The following is a 24,699-nucleotide window of genomic DNA, read 5'->3' as shown; positions in this document are numbered from 1 at the left end:
TTTATTAAAGATTTAGAGAAACTAAATCACTACCTAAGAACAACTTCTCGTTGAGTTATCAATCACTGCATCGTAAAAATTGCTATTACACCATACTGAGATATCATAAGGATGCATGGAATTGCCAATGTGGAGTAAACACTTTTGACAGGGCTATGTTGTTTGGACGTCTTGCTGAAATCATTCAAACGTACTGTAAAGTCATTCGAACATATTGGGGAAGTCGTTTGAACGACTTTACCAAGACGTATTGGTAAAAATATAGGACAAATGCCAAAAACTAATTCCACAGCGTATTTTCCCATAATGCCATGGATACTGCCACAATTTAACTTTTTTAGCATTAGACACATTTTACTGCGTTCAAATGACTTTACCAAGACATTTAAACAACTTCATCAATACGTTTGATCAATTTTTCAGTACAAAGTCCAGCCAAAACAGTTCCACGCACCCGTATTGTTGTGTATCAACATCAACCAAGCACATCTTCATAATCATGTTCAACTGCTAATTTAATTAACTCATTCACTGCCATTAACAGCTATAGACGTCCAAAATTCATTTTAACTATATAAAAAAAATTTAGTATGAAAACCTAGATTTTTTTTGTACATTTAGAACAGCTATGAAATTTGTGATTAATCATGAGTTAACTAGTGAAGTCATGCGATTAATTGCGATTACAAATTTTCAACGCCTGATGCCCTTAATTTTTAATAACCTTTTCCTTTAAAAAAAAAACAAAAAACGTTTTAATTTGTAATAAAAAACAATTTTTAAGAAGAAATTATTAAAAATTAGAGGCGTCGGGCGATTACAATTTTTAAACGTAAATAATCACATGACTTCACTAGTTAACTCACGATTAATCACAAATTTTATATCTGTTTTAATACAAAAAATATATATTCTAGGTTTTCATACTTTTGTTTACAAAAGTGGGGAAAAAAATAGAAATAGTTCAAATGATTTTTTGACGTCTTTAGCCGTCAATGGCAGTGAATGAGTTAACAAACAAAAATCGCTCATTTATTATGCTGATTACAATGTTACGGACACATCGCCACCCATGTGCCCATACAATTCTGCGCTTGAGCTGAGACCCCAACAAGAGAAAAGGCTTTAATAATCAGCTAAAACTAACGACTGTGGTTGCATCATCTTCCCAAAGTTTTTCAAAGCCATGAGTAATGTAATAAAAAAAACAAAGAAAAAGAAAACAATGAGCTGACTGTAGTGTGATAGGCGGATATTAATCGTGTGCATATTCTGTGACTCACAGGCTTCCTTCCTTTGGTCTATCCAAATGTATTCAACATAAGCATTTTCACTGTTTTGAAATCATACAAACTTTCAAGGCTCCTGCAGAGTCAGGAACATATTGCTCTCTAAAAACAGTTGGGTCAAAAGTAACCCAATTATGGATACAAAAATGGACTGATCCACTCTATGGCTTAATTTGACCCAACTTTCTGGATTTTTTTTTATACAAAATGACCCAATTTTTTGACCAAAGTAAAGGATCTGGCCAATATTTGTGAGTTGTTTTACACTAAAAGACCCATTATTTGACTCAAAATTGGGTCAAATTGACCCAAGTAGAGGATAGGTCAATTTTTGACCCAAAGTTGGATTATTTCTGACCCAACTGTTTTTAGAGACAACACTTGTTAAACAGTTGAGGCATCCAAGAGTGTTCATAGATTTACTCTTAAGCTATTTCCAACACTACAAATTGGTTGCTAATGTAGAAAAACAACAGAAAATGTAGGGACTGACCAATTTGTGAAACTATATGAAATTGACCATATTTGAACATACAGACATCGATTGTGCATGAAGCATTCATCAGTCTTTTTGGTCAGGTGATTTATTTTTAGTAAAAATCAAATGGTGTTATATTTTAAGGCATTACATTGCTGAATTACATTTAAAAGAAATCGATTTAAAAAAAAGAAAAATCATAAGGAAAAAAAAATCCATGTGACATGAATTCAACCCCGTTCTAATCTGGCTCTGCGGGCACAGACTTCCCAAGGGTCGACAGGTCTGGAGAGGGAATTGAGAAAAGGAATTTGATTCAGGCTGCAGCGCGACTGTGACCAATTCATGTAAATATCAATATTGCCAACATCTTTCCCATTTAATGCCGCACACACTTTATGGGTTGAATTAGTGGATACATCTGGAGCGTGTAAAAACACAATGAAGCCTTTGCTTTTGCTTTGCAATGATGTGTCTGTTCTTCAGAGAGAGCACACAAACTAAAAATAGAATTAATATATTAAAAATTAATGACAATTTTGACAAGATTGACAGAACGTGACAGTATGTGTCAAGATTGATGGGCGGTGGAGGACGTGCATTCAAATTAAGAACTTTAAGGATCAGACACAAGGCGGAAGATGGGTGGCAAAAAGCTTGCACAATACTTTTAAAATGATGAAGAATAGAAGAGATTTGAGTGAAGAATTTTTTTCCCTTATGACAAGTTAAAAACAAATTACAGCTGCAGAGGAACTTAATCGACTCGGAACTAATTGGGAAACTGTAGTGCTTGTTTGTCAGAATTTCAGCTGGCAAAATAAAGAAAATATATTATTTGAACAAAAGAGAAAGAACAGAGTGACACATTTGTGTTTGTGTATTTCCGTATGGTAGCAGGCCACTTCCTGGTCCATGGTATATGATCCAAAATGATGGAGCGGAGGCAATTCTGATTCTGGAGCAGTGGAGTCCTGAGTTTACTAAACAAAGCTAGCAAGCTGACTGTGTAACTGTTAAAAAAATAAACATTAGGAATTTCTGAAAGGTTTTCATATCAGTTGATATTACACTATGACAGGGTGGACATGTTAAATTGACAACATTCAATTACACGTGGAATATGAGGAACATTATGAAACACAAACATACTCTGCAACTATACACAGTTTCAGGCTTCACTAAAGAAAAATAAAATGCTAATGTCACTGTAATATCAGAGTGTTTCTTAAAGGCACAGTTACCCCAAAATGATGAGGTGGACAGCGATTTCTAGATGCCCTGTGGCACCATGCTGCCTCTCACAGGCTAGTCTAGGTACTACAACAGAATTCTGGTTTGGGGAAGGAAACTGATTTTCTGTGCAGATATCATTATGTGTATTTTCACACTTTGTAGTGGTAATTAACCAAAGCAAAAAAAGAACCAAGGGCAGGCTGGTAACTGATGGCTGATGAGAGAAGTGACAACCAGCAAACAAATACAAAATCCAGTAGAGAATACAAAAAGTGTAAGTGCCATAATGTGAATATGAAGCATGGTTTTCCAGTAATAGAAAGTTCCATTTTCATGCAGTTTGATTGATGTGGGCTGGGTAACCCTCAACGGTTGTACAGTATGTGCAAACTTTTACCTCTTCCTTACCCCCAACAGCTGTTTCCTGACCCAAACTGTTTCAAAACTGTGGCAGCAATACAAACTAAAGCCTTTATGAAACAATTTGATACACACAGAATACCAATAGCACCTCCCCGTAGACAGCTACTGGTTACCTTGCAGCACTTCCTCCCTAAGTTGGGTCATTTCCTCTTGGGTCATGTAGAGAAGGGCTGGGACTGTGGGTGGTTTGGGGTTTTACTGCTTGAATACCACATGGTATAAAGACTGAACAAGACCATAGTTTCCTTCCTGTAATCACCTTTAACCTACCTCAATCATGGTCGTGAAGCCTAGTTATTAACCGTGCTGCTAGCAATACTAAGCAAGCCAAGGAGGAATCCTAATGCTTTTTGCCATTATTATTATTATTATTATCATTTTTATTATTATTATTATTATTATTATCATTATTATTATTATTATTATTATTATTATTATTATTATTATTATTATTATTAGTTGCACAGTTGCTCAGATCTCAGGTACTGGCAGAGCCAGAGGGGAGGCCGGGGTGTCACGTGTCCCTGCTCAAATGAGATTGAACCCCACAGGCGCCAAATGATTGAGATATCACAGCACCGGCGCAGTGGCACCAGTGCAGCCTCCCATTTTTTTCAATCAGACACCTACAAATTGTTATGCTCCTCCTGCACAGTAGGCGGCGCTATGTGCCACAATATGTTGTAATCCACCTCAATAGGAGTCTGGAGAAGAAGAATCTCCCGAGTCCCGTCAAGACACTTCAGATCAGTGCATCAAGATGGTACGTTTTTGGCAATGTCATGTTGGTTTCTCCATAAGATGTGAGTGACTATTTAAAATATATTTTATATTCATTCATCCAAATTAAAAGCATGGATTTTAAAATAAGAGATTTAAACATCACACACAAAACAGCTTGAATAATATAGCTTAGCACTTACTCACTTAGTATATATATGCCCTAACTTTTTTAGTGTAGAAGTGGGGGGGTTTAATAGCAGGATTAAATAACATTATTATTAAATAATAACATTAGTAACATTATGTGGCCGTAAATAAAGTGCTAAGAGTAACACATTTCTAGTTTTTTTCATAGGGTGTGTGGAAAATGAAACAAGAAAACATGACTTGTTCCTTAAACAAAACAAATTTCAAATTTCAAACAAATTGCAAATTGCCTTCATATTAAATACTGTAAATTTTTCATTGTTCGAATATTGTACATTTTGTCCAGCACATTATAGGAAAAAAATCTCCTTTGTGCTATAACCAATCCATGCATTTCCTGAACCACTTACATGTGCTTTAATATGTACTTAAATATATTTCAATATATTTAGAGACTCCGATAGAAATTAATTGTTTATAAAACAAAAGTATTTGGCATAATCTTTGGATACGCATACTAAGTATTATTGGCCTCTCCTTGCCCCCCCTCCCCCCCATTTATAAAAGTCTGGCTCCGCACTAGATAACAACTAATCACAGCTCAGCTTCAGAAACAGGTGAGTTGTGATTGGTCTTGCCCGAGCCCTGCGCAACTGTGATGTCATCTTCAGTCGACAGCAAGTGGCAAAATGGTCGCGCCCTGAGATGCATGAAAAACGGCTGGATTTTGCTGCATAACTCATATTCCACAAAATATAAAAAATGAATCAGAATGTCATGTTTAGACTAGTGATTATTATATTATATATTATATAACATTATTGTCAAGAAATGTTTAAGGTTGACTACCCCAAGCACTATAGAAAATGGATGAATGGATATTAAAGTCAGACTGTCAGAGTATCACACTTTAAATGTTGAAAATGAGTTATTGAAAAAACATCTCAAGTGATTTTAAAAATAACTTAGACAAGTGGTCTGGGAAAACAACATCAAACATTCCATTTTGGCTGTCATACAGCATCACATTCCCCTTCATCTCTGTGACAATAAATCATAACAATTCCAAATTGAAGCTGTTTATCGTGAGCGACAACAACTGTTTAAAGAGCATCCCAAAACACAGGCTGCTTCAGAGTGGAATCATTTGTGGAGGAGCGTTGGAAAACACTTGAAAGAGGTCCCAAATGGCCCCACTCATAAACGCTTTGCCCCTCAAGTGTGCTCGGCGAAATCGCCCTCTCGTCGCGAAATGAGGCAGATTGTTTGTGACAATTAGGCCGATGCCAGATACTGCCCGCTATGCTGCACACAATCGCTGCCTCCCATCAGTCAACTGTGTTTATCAGCAATTACAATTGGAAAAGAACTCCGTGGCGATTAAACCCAGGGAGTGGTCACACAGAGAGCGTGCCCTGCCCTAAACAAGAACGCAGTGTTTGCTTTGTGTTTGCACGAGGTCCCACTTAAAAAGAAGCATGACATACAGTAATGTGAAAGGAAAGAAGAAAAGAGGAAGGAAGGACTACCAGAAAAAAAAATATTGATAGGTAGCAGAAACTTATTGAAATCACACCTAAGCTGTAAGAGAAAGAAGAAATGAGCACATATGGAAACGATGCGGAAGGAAGGAAGGAAGAAAGGAAGGAAGGAAGGAAGGAAGAAAGGACTACCAGAAAAAAAAAAAAATTGATAGGTAGCAGAAACTTGTTGAAATCACACCTAAGCTGTAAGAGAAAGAAGAAATGAGCACATATGGAAACAATGCGGAAGGAAGGAAGGAAGGAAGGAAGGAAGGAAGGAAGGAAGGAAGGAAGGAAGGAAGAAAGGACTACCAGAAAATATATATATATATTGATAGGTAGCAGAAACTTATTGAAATCACACCTAAGCTGTAAGAGAAAGAAGAAATGAGCACATATGGAAACGATGCGGAAGGAAGGAAGGAAGAAAGGAAGGAAGGAAGGAAGAAAGGACTACCAGAAAAAAAATATATATTGATAGGTAGCAGAAACTTATTGAAATCACACCTAAGATGTAAGAGAAAGAAGAAATGAGCACATATGGAAACAATGCGGAAGGAAGGAAGGAAGGAAGAAAGGAAGGAAGAAAGGAAGGAAGAAAGGAAGGAAGAAAGGAAGGAAGAAAGGAAGGAAGGAAGAAAGGACTACCAGAAAATATATATATATATTGATAGGTAGCAGAAACTTATTGAAATCACACCTAAGCTGTAAGAGAAAGAAGAAATGAGCACATATGGAAACAATGCGGAAGGAAGGAAGGAAGGAAGGAAGGAAGGAAGGAAGGAAGGAAGGAAGGAAGGAAGGAAGGAAGGAAGAAAGGACTACCAGAAAATACATATATATATTGATAGGTAGCAGAAACTTATTGAAATCACACCTAAGCTGTAAGAGAAAGAAGAAATGAGCACATATGGAAACGATGCGGAAGGAAGGAAGGAAGAAAGGAAGGAAGGAAGGAAGAAAGGACTACCAGAAAAAAAAAATATATTGATAGGTAGCAGAAACTTATTGAAATCACACCTAAGATGTAAGAGAAAGAAGAAATGAGCACATATGGAAACAATGCGGAAGGAAGGAAGGAAGGAAGAAAGGAAGGAAGAAAGGAAGGAAGAAAGGAAGGAAGGAAGAAAGGACTACCAGAAAATATATATATATATTGATAGGTAGCAGAAACTTATTGAAATCACACCTAAGCTGTAAGAGAAAGAAGAAATGAGCACATATGGAAACAATGCGGAAGGAAGGAAGGAAGGAAGGAAGGAAGGAAGGAAGGAAGGAAGGAAGGAAGGAAGGAAGGAAGAAAGGACTACCAGAAAATATATATATATATTGATAGGTAGCAGAAACTTATTGAAATCACACCTAAGCTGTAAGAGAAAGAAGAAATGAGCACATATGGAAACGATGCGGAAGGAAGGAAGGAAGAAAGGAAGGAAGGAAGGAAGAAAGGACTACCAGAAAAAAAATATATTGATAGGTAGCAGAAACTTATTGAAATCACACCTAAGATGTAAGAGAAAGAAGAAATGAGCACATATGGAAACAATGCGGAAGGAAGGAAGGAAGGCAGGAAGGAAGAAAGGAAGGAAGAAAGGAAGGAAGAAAGGAAGGAAGGAAGAAAGGACTACCAGAAAATATATATATATATTGATAGGTAGCAGAAACTTATTGAAATCACACCTAAGCTGTAAGAGAAAGAAGAAATGAGCACATATGGAAACGATGCGGAAGGAAGGAAGGAAGAAAGGAAGGAAGGAAGGAAGAAAGGACTACCAGAAAAAAAAAATATATTGATAGGTAGCAGAAACTTATTGAAATCACACCTAAGATGTAAGAGAAAGAAGAAATGAGCACATATGGAAACAATGCGGAAGGGAGGAAGGAAGGAAGGAAGGAAGGAAGGAAGGAAGGAAGGAAGGAAGGAAGGAAGGAAGAAAGGAAGGAAGAAAGGACTACCAGAAAATATATATATATATTGATAGGTAGCAGAAACTTATTGAAATCACACCTAAGCTGTAAGAGAAAGAAGAAATGAGCACATATGGAAACAATGCGGAAGGAAGGAAGGAAGGAAGAAAGGAAGGAAGAAAGGAAGGAAGAAAGGAAGGAAGGAAGAAAGGACTACCAGAAAATATATATATATATTGATAGGTAGCAGAAACTTATTGAAATCACACCTAAGCTGTAAGAGAAAGAAGAAATGAGCACATATGGAAACAATGCAGAAGGAAGGAAGGAAGGAAGGAAGGAAGGAAGGAAGGAAGGAAGGAAGGAAGGAAGGAAGGAAGGAAGGAAGGAAGGAAGGAAGAAAGGAAGGAAGAAAGGAAGGATGGAAGAAAGGACTACCAGAAAAAATATATATATATTGATAGGTAGCAGAAACTTATTGAAATCACACCTAAGCTGTAAGAGAAAGAAGAAATGAGCACATATGGAAACGATGCGGAAGGAAGGTAGGAAGAAAGGAAGGAAGGAAGGAAGAAAGGACTACCAGAAAAAAAAAAATATATTGATAGGTAGCAGAAACTTATTGAAATCACACCTAAGATGTAAGAGAAAGAAGAAATGAGCACATATGGAAACAATGCGGAAGGGAGGAAGGAAGGAAGGAAGGAAGGAAGGAAGGAAGGAAGGAAGAAAGGAAGGAAGAAAGGACTACCAGAAAAAAAAAATATATATTGATAGGTAGCAGAAACTTATTGAAATCACACCTAAGCTGTAAGAGAAGTGTGTAAGAGAAAGAAGAAATGAGCACATATTGAAGGGAGGAAGGTAGGAAGGAAGGAAGGAAGGAAGGAAAGAAAGAAGGAAGGAAGGAAGGAAAGAAGGAAGGAAGGAAAGAAGGAAGAAAAGAGAGAAGGAAGGAAATAAGGAAGGAAGGGTTAGAGGGAGGTCAGAAGGAAGAAAGGAAGGAAGGAGGGAAGGGAGGGAGGGAGGAAGGTCAGAAGGAAAGAAGGAAGGAAGAAAGGAAGGTCAGAAGGAAAGAAGGAAGGAAGAAAGGAAGGAAGGATAATGTATAAGGGGAAGAGAAGAAGTTGTCAAGTAAATAATAATAATAAAAATATTCTATCCATCCATTATCTGAACCCTATGTTTATAATTATTTAATTTAAAAAAATTACAACAGGGCAGCTAAATGAGCTCAACCAAGCAAGTGTTAAAAAAAAGCCATAATAGGAATGCAAAAACATTACAATGTGAAAAAAAAAAGATTCATGACAGGCATGGGGGGAATAATATTTTCAATTTGCAACCACTGGTGGGGTTCAAAGTCATTTTTTATTTTTTTCATCGGGTCGCAAACAACCAGCGCCTCTATCTATCCATGAGATGATACAAACTTCATCACAAATAATAAAATGGATTTGTTTCATGTGTATGATCCTGTTGACAGCTTGGGGATGCATATCGATTCCGGAGGACAAAATTGGGTTAGCCAATGACAGATGCTCTCTACTGGCCAAAATACGTGCGACAAGGTCAAAGCAACGACCTTGATTTCATGGACAGAAGACGTCAATTTAAGTAAAACCGGTGTGAACAGCCACATAAAGGTAAATTTACAGGCCGCTGCTAGTGTTTGTAACAGATGTGTGATGATCATATCTATTCAATAATCTGAACACCATCACGCCATCTGTTTCACGTCCATTCGACTTAACGTGAACCTTCCCCTGGATTGCAAAATGGTCATTTTTATTTCCCCGTAAAGCTCTGAGTTATGAGACGTATTAACTATTTGTAGGCTTTTATTACTATTGTTATTACCGTATTATCCTCACAAATGTTACGCTACATTAGCTATAATTCCATACTCCCTTCCCTCTCCCTAAAGGCTTCCTTGAAGGGATCGCAAAACTCTTGTTTATAGTTGTTCCTCTCATAGATCAAGTTCTCATCTGACCGTTGCCTTTGTCTTTGTCCAGTGAAACACAGCATATGTACACTCATCTGCAGGAAAAGGGATGGAATAATAGTAGGATCTGTTGAAGTGATTGCACAGGACAAGCAGCATACCCCGATGTGCATCCATGCATCTGCACATGACATCAAGCAGAGCCACACTGAAGGAGACAATATGCACTACATTTTCCATTTCATTTCCATTGCAGCACAGTACAGTGTTTCTAAATGGGCAAGACGGACTACATTAGAGGCTTATAGCTGCCATCTAGCGGCTGCAATTGGTTACTACTACGTCTCTGTCGACACAACTTGGTAACCTTTGCTGTGTTACTATTTGGTATGTCTGCCTTTGCACGGACAATAATGACAAAATATATTATTTAACAATACATAACTGTCAGTATGACAGGTGTCAATCAACGCTGAGCATTATTACCTTTCCTTCACCATTTAGATATGATAAATAAATGCACATTATGGGATTTTTAATAAGGTATCTATCTATCTATTTATCTATCCATCTATCTATTGTAGGCCAATGAAACTAGCATTGATCTTAATTGTTATAAACTTAAAACAAGATACATGAACACAAATGATGTGGCAACACATGTAGACAGACAACAAAAATCCCAGGCATTCTGTATCCTTTGTCTTCTGCAAAAATCACTCGCATTACTGCAACTTCCTGAGGCACTCATTTCTATAACACCTCTTCACGTATGTCTGTGTTGTGTCCTTATAATCCTCTATTGGGGTGCAGTTCGAATGAGGTCTACCATGAATGAACAAGCAAGCTTTTCTATAGAGGATTTAAAAAAATATTCCAAGTGGTTCATTAGGCTTCATTTTCCCAGCACTTGTATTACCTAAATGCAGCTTTGTTATGCAATTATATATGTAAACATAATAGTTTAGCATATAAAGCTTTAAAGAGGCGCTCAATATATAATATCAACAGCTCTGTAAATAATCTTCAGTCAAGAATCTGGTATAAGAAAAGGATGAGAAGAATAAAAGTTAAACTTGAGAAAGAATATGTTAATTGTTTCCAAGAGTCCTGGCTGGATTCACTGGCTTGTATTCCTGTGCCTTTTCTTTTCTTCTCCTGCCAAAGTAAATTCAAAAGAATGATAGTCTTGTTTTTTCAGTTTCACTTTTACTATACGGCGGTAATTTCCCAAGGATGTGCTCCATGTGAGTGCAGCTCAGTGATTATACGGGATTTAAGCGACCTCCCGTGGTGGAGGAAAAGCGGTGGGACACTTGAGACTTTTTCAATGGCCTTTCTGATCTTTTGACGGTGTGTGTATAATCATATTAATCAAAGTGAACCTAGAGTCAAAACTCAATATAAAAGCACAGGCGGATCAAGTAAAATTGGCCAGGGTGTTCACTGAATGGATTTCTACTAAATTCAGAGAGTTCTATGGGCACTGTTGTCATATTTATGATGTTCACCAAAATCATTTTACACTACCTGCGCCAATAGTTAGACCTGGTACCAGCAGGTGTCAAGTTTAGTCTACTTTCAGCCAACAATTTGTCGGTAGTTGATGAACCAAAATCCCAATCAAGCGCATCAGCTTTAGAATGTTTAAAAAAAAAATGAAAAAAAAAGAGAGAGCAATGATGATGACATGTCAAATCGGTAAAATTACCGAATGAACTCTCCAGAAAAAGAAAAAAAAAAAAGAAGAAAAAAAAGGAGAAAAAAAAGAATGTGATCAAATAATGCAATCATTTAACTGATGTTTATTGATTTTATTTCCATAGCTTTTATTTCCATTTTTCCATTATTATGTTGTATTTTATCATCATGCCGTGCTCATATGTTAGGATCAGTTTTTTTTTGTTTCAAAATAATTTCCATTTAGATGTATTTTATTGCTTAATATATTTACCATCATTTTACAATGGTAAGTGTTTTCTCAGTGGGAACTTTCTACACTGTGAGCTATGATGGGCCATGACCAGTGTCCTGCCTCATGGGGTCCTCAGTCACCGTGCGTGGCGCTCGCTGCACCACTGCACTAGAGGCTCTGTGCTGGTGACCTGTGACTGCGGCCTGTGATTGGCTTCGTCGGTTGGTGTTTTCTCGCCTGAATGCTCTGTATCCCGCTTCAGGATCTTAGATCATGCCACCATTATAGTGACCCCATGTGTGTATGTGTGCTACGGGGTGGTGGGGGTAAACTTGAATCCGCGAAAAGCCTTTGAGTTGCATTTTATGTATGAAAAGAGCTGTATGCATAAAGTTGCATTGAAAATTTACTGTATACAATAACACTACGCATAATTAATACAATTAACAAACAGCATAAATATATACAGGGAAACAACTGGTTGGTGTCATGTATGACTATGAGCCTTTTCCAATTATTATCACTTAATAAATTGCAATCATGTTTCAGTCTCTGCTGTTGAGGTAGCAGTTGAGGAGAGAGAACATTAAAAAGCACGGGAAGGCATTTAATGTGATTCACTAAAATTAAAGCCTTAGATTACATTAAGAAGCATTAAATATGATGTTGAGAGGCATTAAAAAATTAAACACAATTGATTTTCATGTTTTATTTTACATACAAAAATGTGCAAAGGAGTCACTACAACACAATTTAGCAGTTATAAATTCGATAGGAATATAAATATATTTATTCATGTGGAATGGTGAGTTGACTAGTTGTAATTTACTCTAATAATGAACACAATGGCCTGGAGTCCACGAGCTGCTTCATGTTCAAAATTCCATTCAATTGTTCTGAATTTGAAAAGAAAAATGTACTGTTCCTGTCACTAACGTTCAACATGAAACCCTCATGCCACCTAGTGGCAGAAAAATTACCTCCTTTTAACCGTAAATGTTAACTGTACTCATGAATTACTTACTATAAAATGACTGTATCAATGAAGTAAAATATTATATTTGTCCGCTTTTATGTTAATTAGCAAGTGTATGAAAAACTTGAAAAAACATTTTGGGGGTACATTTAGAATAAATATAACATGATTAAGTTACGATTAATCGCAAGTTAACTATGGAAATCATGTGATTAACTACAATTAGAAATTGCAATTGACTGACAGACCTAATATATAAACAGTATATGGAGTATGACGTGGGCATTACATTAGTTTTAAGTTGCATTAAAAAAAACATTAAATTAGATTTGATGATACCTGCAGAAACCCTGGAGCAGAGAGACTATAAACTATTTTTCCCTTTCTTAGTCTGCTCAAATGCAAGCATTTTTTAATTATCACCCAAAGCAAGATGCTATCCACCAAGTGAGTAAACATCTACACACCTCACCGCAGTAATTAGAGTTTGGTTTGGGATAGTGGCTAAATCCCTTCCTTTGGGGAATACATTCATAAATTACTAGTCACTTGTATGACGCTAATTATAAGGCCAAAAACTCTGGGGCAATTTTTTGTCCCAGCGCCTGCTAACCTCTAGACCTCTGTGCTTCTCCATGGTTATGTTATGGCAAAACAACATTTCATAGTTTATCAGACATACAAAAGTAAGATAACCACTAATGTAATGTAAACTGTTAAAAAAAAAAATAAAACACTCTGGGGTAACTGATTTAAAGTTTGTCTCTATCACTTGATTCCTACATACAGCGCACAATTGCAGCATCAAGTCAAAGCTCACGTGGCCGTCCGTATTAAATGGACCAACTCCGCCTCATTCATTTGATTTCTTTGTGTCCTTGAAGAAGAAGTCGAATGTGTCCTTCCCACAGCCTTTGACGGGGATCCCTCTTGTGCAATAAACAATGAATCAATGTGAAGCTTTGTGCCGGCTCCAAATGGTGAACTTTCAATCTTGCTCGCCCCTCCAAATCAATTTCATGTCAAGTTATGTTTCAATGTCAAGCAAAAGCAAAACAAACAACACAAAGGCATCGGTGGCCGATCGGAAAAAGACAAATAAATCAGCCTTATCACTTTCAACCAGATGGAACCTGTGGATCATCCGTCTGCCAAGCGTAACCTCTTTTTTTTTTTGTACCTTTAATTAGTCACCTTTTAAAAGTCACCAATTGGCACACGCGGTTTTGGTCTTTAACGGGCCAACGCCAAAGCAAAAACAAAGGAGCCAAGAGCTTGTTCACCACAGAGGATTGGAGACATTTTCACTCATTCAGAATACCAGAGGACGTGGAAACAAAGTAGGTCCTAATATGACAAAAGTTTGAGCATATTGGGCCAAATGCCACAGGAACTCTACTATTTTTAGAAAAAATTATATAAAAATATCTTTTTTTGGGTCACACTTAAAATGATGAGCAGCCTCAACAAGGGTTTTTGAGAAGAAAATGCACTGGAAGTTAACGGAAGGCGGCCTGCATTCCAAGATTTAATCGTCAAATTAAGGTAGTGTTTTATTTTTTATTCATACTGGTTAACCTTCTCAAGTGTAAGAAGAACTTAAGAATGTTTGCAAAAGCAGTGCTAAATCTAAACCTCACAGGCGTGGGCTAAGCTAAGTTTTGTTATTGTTTACAACCTATGCCACTCAAAAAAGGGCCTTCTGCACCATTGTGGGTGTGAAAAAGGCCGACTGACTTAAGCAGCTGCTCTCATTCCCTTTAAGTGCCACATGCAAGAGACTGACTAATAGTCCTTCACATGGCGGATGAATAAACTGATTCTAATCCAGTGGGAGACCGAAGTGTGCCAAGTACATTTATTAGCAACTGTCAGCAGACCTTCCCAAGTAGATGATGTAAAGTTGGCCAGGGAGATCGCAGATCTGCACTATGAAGTGGAAGAGACTACCTTCCACCTTGATGGCTCGTGTCCTGTTGTGACACCCCCCCCTCCCCTCCCCCAAGATGATTCAATGATTCAGAGAGTTTTTTTTTTTTCTGGAGAGCTCATTATTGTTCATTCATCGTGTCATCATCATTGCTCTCTCTTTTTTAAAAAAATAATTTTTTAAATAATTTTTTATTTTTTTATTTTTTTATTTTTTTTGGGTGGGGGGGTGATTCAGAGAGTTTGATGTACACTATTGTCATATTATGAGGACTTACAACATCCGTGGTGTGCCAACATCGCCTTAGACTACCCGCACCAAAATTTAGACCTGGTTGCAGCAGACGTAGATTTTAGATGAATTTCTGCTGCCAAATTATCATGTCAAATGACCCCCTCCCTGTCTGTCGGAATGCATGGAATGTCTATTTTCATTATTTCCATTTTTTTGTTAATCTAAACAAATTACAGGTCAACCAATGTCGCATGAACTAAAGTGTTCAACTTTAGAGGTTTCTGCCTTACGAATATACTGTATCTTCACTGAGGCTTTTTTCTCCCATCCCCGCAGCCTTTGACCTCCGCAGCCATCTTTAATCAACCGGCCCACCTTTGCGGCTCTTTTCTGTCTGCAGGCTGCCAGCCAAAGATAAGGTGTCTTGGCAGCAGCTCCCAGTGTTGTGCTTTGCTTGTACACAGTGAGAATTCAGGAAGCTGCATTCAGGATCGGCCACCGGAAAAATCCGACAGAACTAGGATGGATGGATCTAAATATTAGACACATTTATCTTATGATGGTAATATTTGCAGCGGTAGCGTAACCCAAATCGCAAGTATCACAGGATGACAATAGGAGGAGGATTAAGTCAGGTTCGTCCCCGCTGAATGTTCAAGAACCAAATGTTCCTCCTATTGTTTTCTGAATGATAAAACATGTCGTGGTACCACTGTAATGTTTTCTGTTCCCCGTTTGACAGTTATCACCGGCTATGTTAGAGCCATTGGCTACATAGAAAACAAATGCTATAAATAATACAATAATTTAGCATGCCAGCTAATGCGAATGCCCTTTGTCCAATGCAAACAAACAAACTCAACTTGTAAATCATCATCCAGACTTAATTACATTTCCTGGCTTCAAGCCATGCAGTTACGTTCCAATTATAACCAATACAAAGCACCTCACATAGCATGCAACACGCTAGGGGCTCTTTCTAAATTAGCGCTTGATGTCAAAGGAAAAAATTAGATATATAAAATGTTACACGGTATTAAACCCTGTTTATAAGAGGGAAATTGGGAGATAAATGTTAGTGTTGAGTATCTAGACACAGAGTGAAGTGAGCACACCGATCATGATCCATTTGTACTTAGAGGTCATAGGTCAATCTACAAAGGACTAGCTCCAATCAAACCTTTTATTTCGGGGAAAGACAACAATGAAACGAAAGCTAAACACACACTGGTAATCCTTGGGGTCTTACTGAAAAGGAAATTATTATATTCGAAGTAATGAAAGTGCTTCCTGAAGTGAAGGAAATGCACACAATTTTCATTCCTGTTTTTTGATCTAAGAAAAACATAAGCAGACACACATTGGCAGGAAGACAAATACATGCTCCAGCACTTGCCTCCCTCTGCTTGTGGAGACTCACAGTATATCAAAGACAGAAAAGTGAAAACGCCAAGAAGCTCCCTCTGGCCACAGACGTGAAGAGCAGGAAATTGCATTGATTTAAGCCGAACCTCTTCTGGCATTTTCCTTCTTTTTCCTCGCCTAAAGGGAACGAACACATTTGTTCCACAGCCGCTGGTTCAAAAATGTCCGGCTAAGATGTTTTCCGATTATTGCAGACAAGCTGATGAGATAAAGGCGGGATGTCTGAGAAAAGTGTTGGATTATTTCAAATTTGGCTACATATTGACAGGGTCCACATTTAGTGGGAGTACGTTTTTGTGCTGTCACAAAATCTTGTTTACGGGCATCACATGACTGCCAAGGTTCGTGGTTCCTGCCAGGAGGGCTGGGAAATCCTGCTAACCCACATAAGGGGCTCTGGTCAGATTAACAAAATGACTTAAAAGCCTACTTTTACAGATGGTGGCTTTTCCAACATTATTTCAGGAAAGTTCCTATCTATAGTGGCATAAATGCATACTGGTAATTGGTCTGAATTTGAGCATTTTCTTCCCGCGCTGATGAAAGCTTGCAAAGGTCCAATTGTCGGATGTCTGTCTAGATTATTTTGAACAAGTTACCTGTGGTCTGAACCGTGTCAAGATCGATTTTCTCTCCACGACCTGGCTCGGAAAAAATGGGCGGGTCTAACAATTGTAAATGCTAAAACTGTTCAACATTTCTGATTATAAATCTGTGTATGTGATTAACACCAAGTTCGGCCATAAATGTGACGCAAAATGGAAAAGTAGCCAATTACAAAGCAACCTGACCAGTGCTGAACACATATGAAGTAGAAGAGCAATGGGTTGCGTTTTGTGTTTGTAGAATATGTCCTACAAGTCATTAACCACATTGTAAATGACAAGGAAAGTCTGAAATCATGCAATGCCCTTCCAGATAATATACCAATAAGGCAGTTTTCAATTACGCCCAAACTACTATTTTCAAAACAGCGCACAGCTGAAAATCTAGAACCAATCGATTGTAGGAATTTTTTTATCGTCTGCTTGCTCAGCGTTAGGCTAGCTATTAGCTGCCTGCCACAACATGCTAGCTACTATACATCATCGTGTAAATGCACCAAAAACACCTCGAGTTTACCAACAGAAGCCACTGCTGCTTAGATGTGAAAATGAATAGAAAGTATCAGCGCTATAGAGGAATTCTAAGCCTATAACAAGATGCTAGTTGATCTCTATGATGTGAGCGGTCACTGTGACAAGATGGCGTCCATTTGTCATGTGACAAATGCTGGTGCTGGTCACATGACATATAAACGCCATCTTGTTACCCTGCCGAAAACTGAGTTGGTCAAACTCTCTATTCGGCTCTGACCGCCACTTTAACAAACGTAACTAGACAGAAGTAAAAGCCGAAAGGTAGGTTTAAAATCTTCAAATGAAAATCGTGACTGTAATCAGTTTTGTTTTTGTGAAAATTACCGACCAACACGATATTAGCAGTCATCTAGACCGCACCGGAGTGGCAGCAACGATCATGCAATAAATTTTACCTTTCTACGAAAGCTGCTTTCTTTCCGCCCACTTTGAGGTCTCTGCATGTCAACCACTGTTAAAGCTATTCCAAAGTGTGTTTGTCGATTGAACCATGTTGAAATTTCACGCCTGGGACGTCGTTCTCTTCCAAAATGATGTGTACGGGTGTATCCTACGCTGTTTATTTTGACCGACTCATGCATGTTGATGAGGAAAACGTGACGTCATTTGAGATCAACCCTATTAGCTTAGCTTCTTTCACTACTTGTTCTTCCTCTTTGTTTTTTTTCCCCAGCAGTCTGTATAACCATGACACACTGCCCCAACAGGTTAATTTTGGTACTGTGACATCTTATTTGCGGTAGGAGACTGTGGATTGTTAGTGGGGATATTTTTACTTTTTGATGTGATTATGGTGGTATTAAGTCGCCATTGAAGGTGCAGCTACCAAATGCATAGCCCGACCATGGGTTTCTCACTAATAACACATGTCGAAGTACCACCACTATATATGCTCTGTTTCTCCTTTTTTGAATACACATCACTATTTAACAACATCACTGGCTACAAAGAAAACAAATGCTACAAAGTTTTCACATCCACCCAGGACCAGCTAATGCTGATGCTCTATGTACCATACGCCAACAAGTAAATCATCATGCTGGCTTAATTGCATTTCTTGCCTTCAAGCCATAGAGTTTCAATTTAACAAATACAAAGCATCTCACATTGTATGCATGCAACACACTGGGGACTCTTATTAAGAGTACGCGCCAGATGTCAAAATGAAAAGGTGGTTCTATATAATGTTGCCTGTAATTTGTATAAAATGTAAATACATAAGAAATACTCAACTTTATTATTTAAAACAACCATTGCTGCATAAGCACACACATGGATTGTTTTCACGTCATGGGTGCATGGGGTCTCTCACATTTCAAATATTAGCTCAAATGTTAAAAATGATTATCAGTACACTGTTTCAGCTTATCTAGGTGTGAATCACCCTTAATCAGAATGTCAAGCATCCAGTACATTGCAATTAGCAAATATAATTAGATACCATTGCAATTTCAGGTCTAAAAATTACCAAATGACTTTGTAATATTTGTTGTAGTGTTTAAAACAAAACAGTAGGAGACTTCATTATAATAAACCTGTCAAGGGCTGCTACAAGCTTCATTTAGCAAATTAATGAAGCCTGAGGTAGTCAATATTGCACATTGTTATTCAGGACTGACTCTGTTGATTACATGAATGTGACAGTTGAAACACACATTCTATTACTAAGAATGGCAAAGAGCGCCTGAAGGCCACTTTACTGAGGGTCCCCAGAGGCTAACTTTTAGCATAGTAGCTTACGTTTTTTGACAATTAGGATTAGAAACAAAATTGATAATGTGTTTTAAATCTTTAAATTCTGCGATACTGACTTAAGTCATGAAACGTCCTCATTGAAGAGAATAGAGTCATTCTTTATTGTCCACCGAGGTGGAAAATTGTCTTGACTCTTCATTCAAATGAGCGAACCACGGACGACACGTGACTGCAATGCCAACGGAGGAAACGGGACAACGGTCCAGCTATTGTGATTCATTGCTAGTCTATTCACGGTTAAAATTAAAGCATTAAAAGCTATATTTTTAAGACTTTTTTTTACTGTTATGTGCATGTTTACTGTCTCTACAACAAAATTTGCTTTTTTATTATTATTATTTTTTATTTTATTCTTAATCTTTTTAAGCACATTTTCTCTATTTGACTCAGTCTCTGATGACAGTGATTCATTTCACTAAGGTGGAAGAGAAACCAGCTACCTTATTTTTGAATTCTCATTGAATACTCAAGGGAGTTATGGGAATAATCAAAAACTCGACATAATAAAACTCCAGCTGAGAAAAAGGGAACAGAAATAAATTAAGGGATATGATAAGCAAATTTTTTTCACATTGCTTTGCCTTGCCAGGTTACAATAATAACATCATTATTTAATGAAGCATATACAGTAGAAGAAAGAATCATTTTATGAGAAAATACACAAAATGTTAATTTCCTGTTAAGTGTTCATCGGGGAACTGGAGCTTATGCCGGCGAACTCGTGGCAAAAGGCGGACTACACTCTGGCCTGGACTGGTTGATAAGTCAATCGCAGGACATGAAGACCCGCAACCTTTTTCACTCACTTTAACACCGTCACTGAGTGGGAAGTGAACCTACACGGCGTCAAACACTTGATCTGACTTCTTTGCAGAGAAAAACAACACTCATTCTTTTGTCTTTAAAATATTTATTCCAGGCATTTTATGTTACAGAAAGCAATGACACTATCTACTAGGAGTTCAAACCAGGGTAAAAAGCGTATTATTGAGATTTCATGCACAGTTATAATTGTTGTTTTGTCTACACTTGAGAAGCTTGAGGAATGTCGCCATCTTATGGGAATCTTTTTTGAAGCAGCTGAGTAAGATGTAGTCCCTCATGACAGATTCCACCACGTCTGTTTGCATGTCGTATTGGAACAGGCCTTGTTCGCTGTAGCTTGTTGTCAGTAGGCCCTCATTCAGCATCTGGAAAGACATATTCAGTCACATCAAAGGAGACAATTTAGCTTTGGTAGATTAATTTAAAAAGCGCAAAATCACTGATATCCATTTTTCATGTGTAATCTAAACAGTGTTTCCCAACATCGACAAATCAAACAAACAAAAACATTGCTCGGTCAGGCTATATGATGGAAACCATTTTGGTCTCCAACCATCGTCCTGTCAGATTATGCTTGCAAAGGCTCTCACAATGCAATTTAGGTGACGTACCTTTTTGATGAGAACGACCACACCGTGCTCCAGACTGATAAGTTTGTCAGACGCCCACTTGGTCTTGTTGAGGAGCATTTCCGGAGCGCCATCGTAGCGGTCTAGTGTTGTCTGTAGGTAGACCAAGGGTTCGATCCACGACTGGACCAGCATTAGCACAGAGTGGAGCAACCATTTGTCCTGAAAGACATGCGTGATTTACTAAATGTACAATTTACTTATTATTAATGATACGGTTGGAGCTTATAGTTTATACGCATTTCTAGATTTGACTGAACACTACACTACAAGTCATGCACAGAAACAAGTTATTTGGCCATGATACAGTGTGATACTCAATCCAATGCAACCCTCTTATTCTTTTGTTATAAAAAAAGTCATATTAATGTCAAGGTTTTTCTGTTCTGTTTATTCTTGACCAATCTGCATAAAAGCTTACACAGCTAGCATGTACTCTTGAGCAGTCACTTTACTTGTTAGACTTGTTAGAGTAATACTAAAATAAAATTTAAAAAAGTATGCAAATAAAAACTAACTTGACTCAATTGTAAAGGATTTATTCAGGCGCCTCAGTGTAACATGGTTGACAAATGAAACATCTCATAGAAAGTCTACCGCTAATGGTTGAGCTAGACGAATCAAATTATATGATGGTTGATTACCTGTTTTTCTTTAAAATATTTCAACATGTAATTAAAAAAAAATCCTCTGTTTTTGAAAAATGTTCATGTTGAAAATGTCCTCCAATTCTGGAATGTCCATTATACCATATACACACTTGCTTAAAATAACAGTTTGGAAGAAATCCGTAAATGCATCAGCAAAGGAGAGGCTTGTGCTTACAGACATTTGCTGGACTTCACCAATGGAGCTTGGAATGGGGATGGCCTTTGTAATGCACGCATAGGCCGCCTGGTTCCTCTGAAGCCGCAACGGATATGGGACAAATATGTCTTCCTGCACATGATGCACACACGGGAGTGGGAGAGAGAAGCCACATATAAACACGGAATTTTCCTTTTAAAAAGAAAATGAGAAATGACCTACAACATCTTCACTACTATTCCAGCATCTTCTACTGCAATCAATAGATGGCATGTAACCTTTCCTTTGTGACAAGCTCTTACTGTCACCTCTCCACAAAGTATACTGTACACAGTGTACCTTTTTGAAAGCTACATAATGCTCCCGCACCTTCAGCCTACCCCGTTATCACATTTCTAACCACTGATTTTCAATAAAACTGTTGCTCACAAGAGATGTTGCTCTGAAGCGCGGCGGTAAGAAGATCTTCAGGTGTGAAAAGACAACAGCACATCAAGACTAAACATGAATTTAACACCTCAGTGATTTTGGTTTAGTAAAAATATATTACAAAATCATCACAGTATAGAGATCATTCTGAAAGCTATATATATATATATATATATATATATATATATATATATATATATATATATATATATATATTTTTTTTTAAGCATAGTTAATCGTATGACTTCAATAATTAACTCACAATTAATCGCAAATTTTATTTCTGTTCTAAACGTACAATAAAATGTGCAATATTTAAGTTTTCAAACTTTTAGTCATTGATACAGTGATTTCATAATAATTTATTAAATTGTAAAAATTTAAATGATGTACTGTACTGTAAAAAAAACAAAAAAAAAAAACGAGTGTGATATTGATTTGTGTTGAGGTCATTTTTCTGCCACTAGCTGGCAGAATTGCAATTGTAAGAGGTTGGTGACAGCTCAAGACAGCTTTTTCTTTTTTCCGCCCATTATCAGTTGGAACAGGCTTTAGCTTGTCTGCGATAATAATGACAAACAGTATAGAACATTGATTGATATTGAATTATAATACCATTATACAATTAGCATATTTTTAATTTAATCACAATAAAGGGTTACAAGATTGTTATTGTTATTATTGTAGATGTATGGGTTGGTATCCATTTGTGATGACCCACACAAATGGATACTCTTTTGCTGAAGGCAGCCCCCACTCGTGCTGCAAATTTTGAATTTCTGTTTTTGGGTTAAGGTTGGCATTACTTACAAACAAAGAACACGACTCTTCGGAGACTCGGTAGATGAGCTCGGCATGCTGGATCACCCTGTCCAGAAGCTTCTCCTGTGAAATGGATAAACAGTAGGGGTGGATGACCTGGTCCTGGTCCGTACACTCGAGCAGGAAGCCGCTGCTAAGGAGGCAGGGCCATGACAACACAGCCCATAAAGCTCCCTGTATGGCTGAAAACAAACACAACATATGCAGAGTGTAAATACGTAGTCTTCCATTATTGAACTGGACGAGGAGTTGTGAAAATCTTGCTTTGTAGTTTGTGATGCTCGAATCTTCAAGGAGCGCAGGCTCAAGCACGAAATCTGTATTTAGAGATCTAAAAGTGTGCGGGAATACCATTCATCCTGAGAATTCTTCTGTCCCTGAGGTCTTCCAGGTGATGGCCTTTAGTGAGAGGTCAGCCTCTTTTATGAAGCCTGACCAGGTCATGAATACAAGAAAAGGTCATCTCAGCAAGGCGTGGGCAAACTTTTGAGCTTAAGTGCCACATTTGACTTTCAACATGAACAGAAGGACCATGTCATCCGTAGATGAGTTAACTTACTTCAAGTTCAAATGTGCACGTAAAATATGCAAAATAGCAACTTAAAAAACAACAACCATATCATTATTTTAAATTGAATTATGATTAATTCAATAATAAAAAATGATTGAAAAAACTATTTAATGCAATTCGTTTTTTTAAACATTTTAGATGCATAATTATATAATAATGATAAAATTGTTAATGTTACTTTTATACAATATTTTCTGTACAATAAAAAATCAATCTGCAGCCCTTATTGAGTATTCAATTTTTATACAGTATAAATAAAGACAAATATATTTTCATTTTCATTGTAATGAGCAAAATGAATTAAAACATAATTTTCAAATTAATGCAGCAAATATTACAGGACTGAATTGATTATATAAATGCTAAAAAAACAGAGCAGGCCATATCTACTATTTACTTGGCCTACATAAATGAATATAGTGTATAAAGTCAAAGTGACAATCATAAGCAACTACAGGTAGTCAGACATGCTGGGCAACGACCTTACCACAAATTATTGCATTATTGTGCTGAACTCAACAGTAACGTTGCAACAGCATTCCAAAAACAGGAAGAAAGATTTTTCCATGACATTAAAAAAGGAAATGTAGTCAAATGCTCAACCCAACTGAAGGAAAAAACAAGTCGACTGTACTGTATATCAATTACAAATCATGTTGTACACAAAGGGTGGCGGGACCGTAAAATTTGTGACAGAAATACAGAAAATGCTTAAACTTTGACTCAATGGGTTAAAAAGATTTATTTTTTTTATATATAAAGTGACATATTTTTTTTATTTGGCTGTTTGCATAAGAGTTAATGGCTACTCTCTGGCTCCACCATTTGCATTCTAGACAGGTGAGTTCCATAATGACTCAAACAACACAAGATTTTCGTGTAATCCTTGATAGGCCTTTCTCATCTTTCGAGGGATTAAAACAAAGAATGTGGCGGGTGTCATGTTGCTGGATTCAGCATCACACATGCTGCATATTCACAAATCTTCAAGATATGCACACTTGAGGATTATTCGCTCACGAAGGCCAACGTTTTACATATTAAAACACTCTCTCTCCGCTTCACCTTTCTTGTCCTACCTCCAGTCCTTTGGCAGGTGTGCTCGTTTCATATATATATATATATATATATATATATATATATATATATATATATATATATATATATATATATATATATATATATATATATATATATATATATATATATATATATATATATATATATATATATATATATATATATATATATATATATATATATATATAGGCGGCACGGTGGCTGACTGGTTAGCACGTCCGCCTCCCAGTGCTGAGGACATGAGATCAAGTCCGGGCTTCGGCCTTCCTGGGTGGAGTTTGCATGTTCTCCCCGTGCTTGCGTGGGTTTTCTCCGGGTACTCCGGTTTCCTCCCACATTCCAAAAAACATGCATGGCAGGTTGATTGGACACTCCAAATTGTCCATAGGTGTGATTGTGAGTATGATTGTTCGTCTCTGTGTGCCCTGCAATTGACTGGCAACCAGTTCAGGGTGTACCCCGCCTACTGCCCGAAGCCAGCTGGGAT

The 24,699-nt window shown here is 37.4% G+C and overlaps 1 protein-coding gene across 1 annotated transcript; it reads right to left on the bottom strand.

The window, feature by feature from the left end:
- Nucleotides 1-20,044: 20,044 nt before the first annotated feature.
- smtla (somatolactin alpha) lies at nt 20,045-22,994 on the bottom strand. The gene is made up of 5 exons (XM_077566080.1): nt 22,913-22,994; nt 22,550-22,743; nt 21,329-21,442; nt 20,486-20,665; nt 20,045-20,239 (listed from the first exon to the last, which is right to left on the bottom strand). The coding sequence occupies exons 1-5, from the start codon at nt 22,917-22,919 to the stop codon at nt 20,045-20,047; spliced, it is 690 nt and encodes a 229-aa protein (XP_077422206.1). The 5' UTR covers nt 22,920-22,994.
- Between the last annotated feature and the right edge of the window lie 1,705 nt (nt 22,995-24,699).

The sequence above is a fragment of the Vanacampus margaritifer genome, chromosome 5 (assembly GCF_051991255.1).
Source record: "Vanacampus margaritifer isolate UIUO_Vmar chromosome 5, RoL_Vmar_1.0, whole genome shotgun sequence".
Lineage (NCBI taxonomy): Eukaryota > Metazoa > Chordata > Actinopteri > Syngnathiformes > Syngnathidae > Vanacampus > Vanacampus margaritifer.
Note: the sequence above shows the minus strand (reverse complement) of the source record. Positions and strands in the feature narration are given on the sequence as shown.

Bases quoted from the DNA above. Each gene is read 5' to 3' on its own strand.
- smtla (XM_077566080.1), bottom strand. The intron at 20,666-21,328 runs GTAAGCACAAGC...CATGTCTTTCAG, and splicing joins GTGAAGTCCAGCAAATGTCT to GACAAATGGTTGCTCCACTC. The intron at 20,240-20,485 runs GTACGTCACCTA...ATGTCTTTCCAG, and splicing joins TGGTCGTTCTCATCAAAAAG to ATGCTGAATGAGGGCCTACT.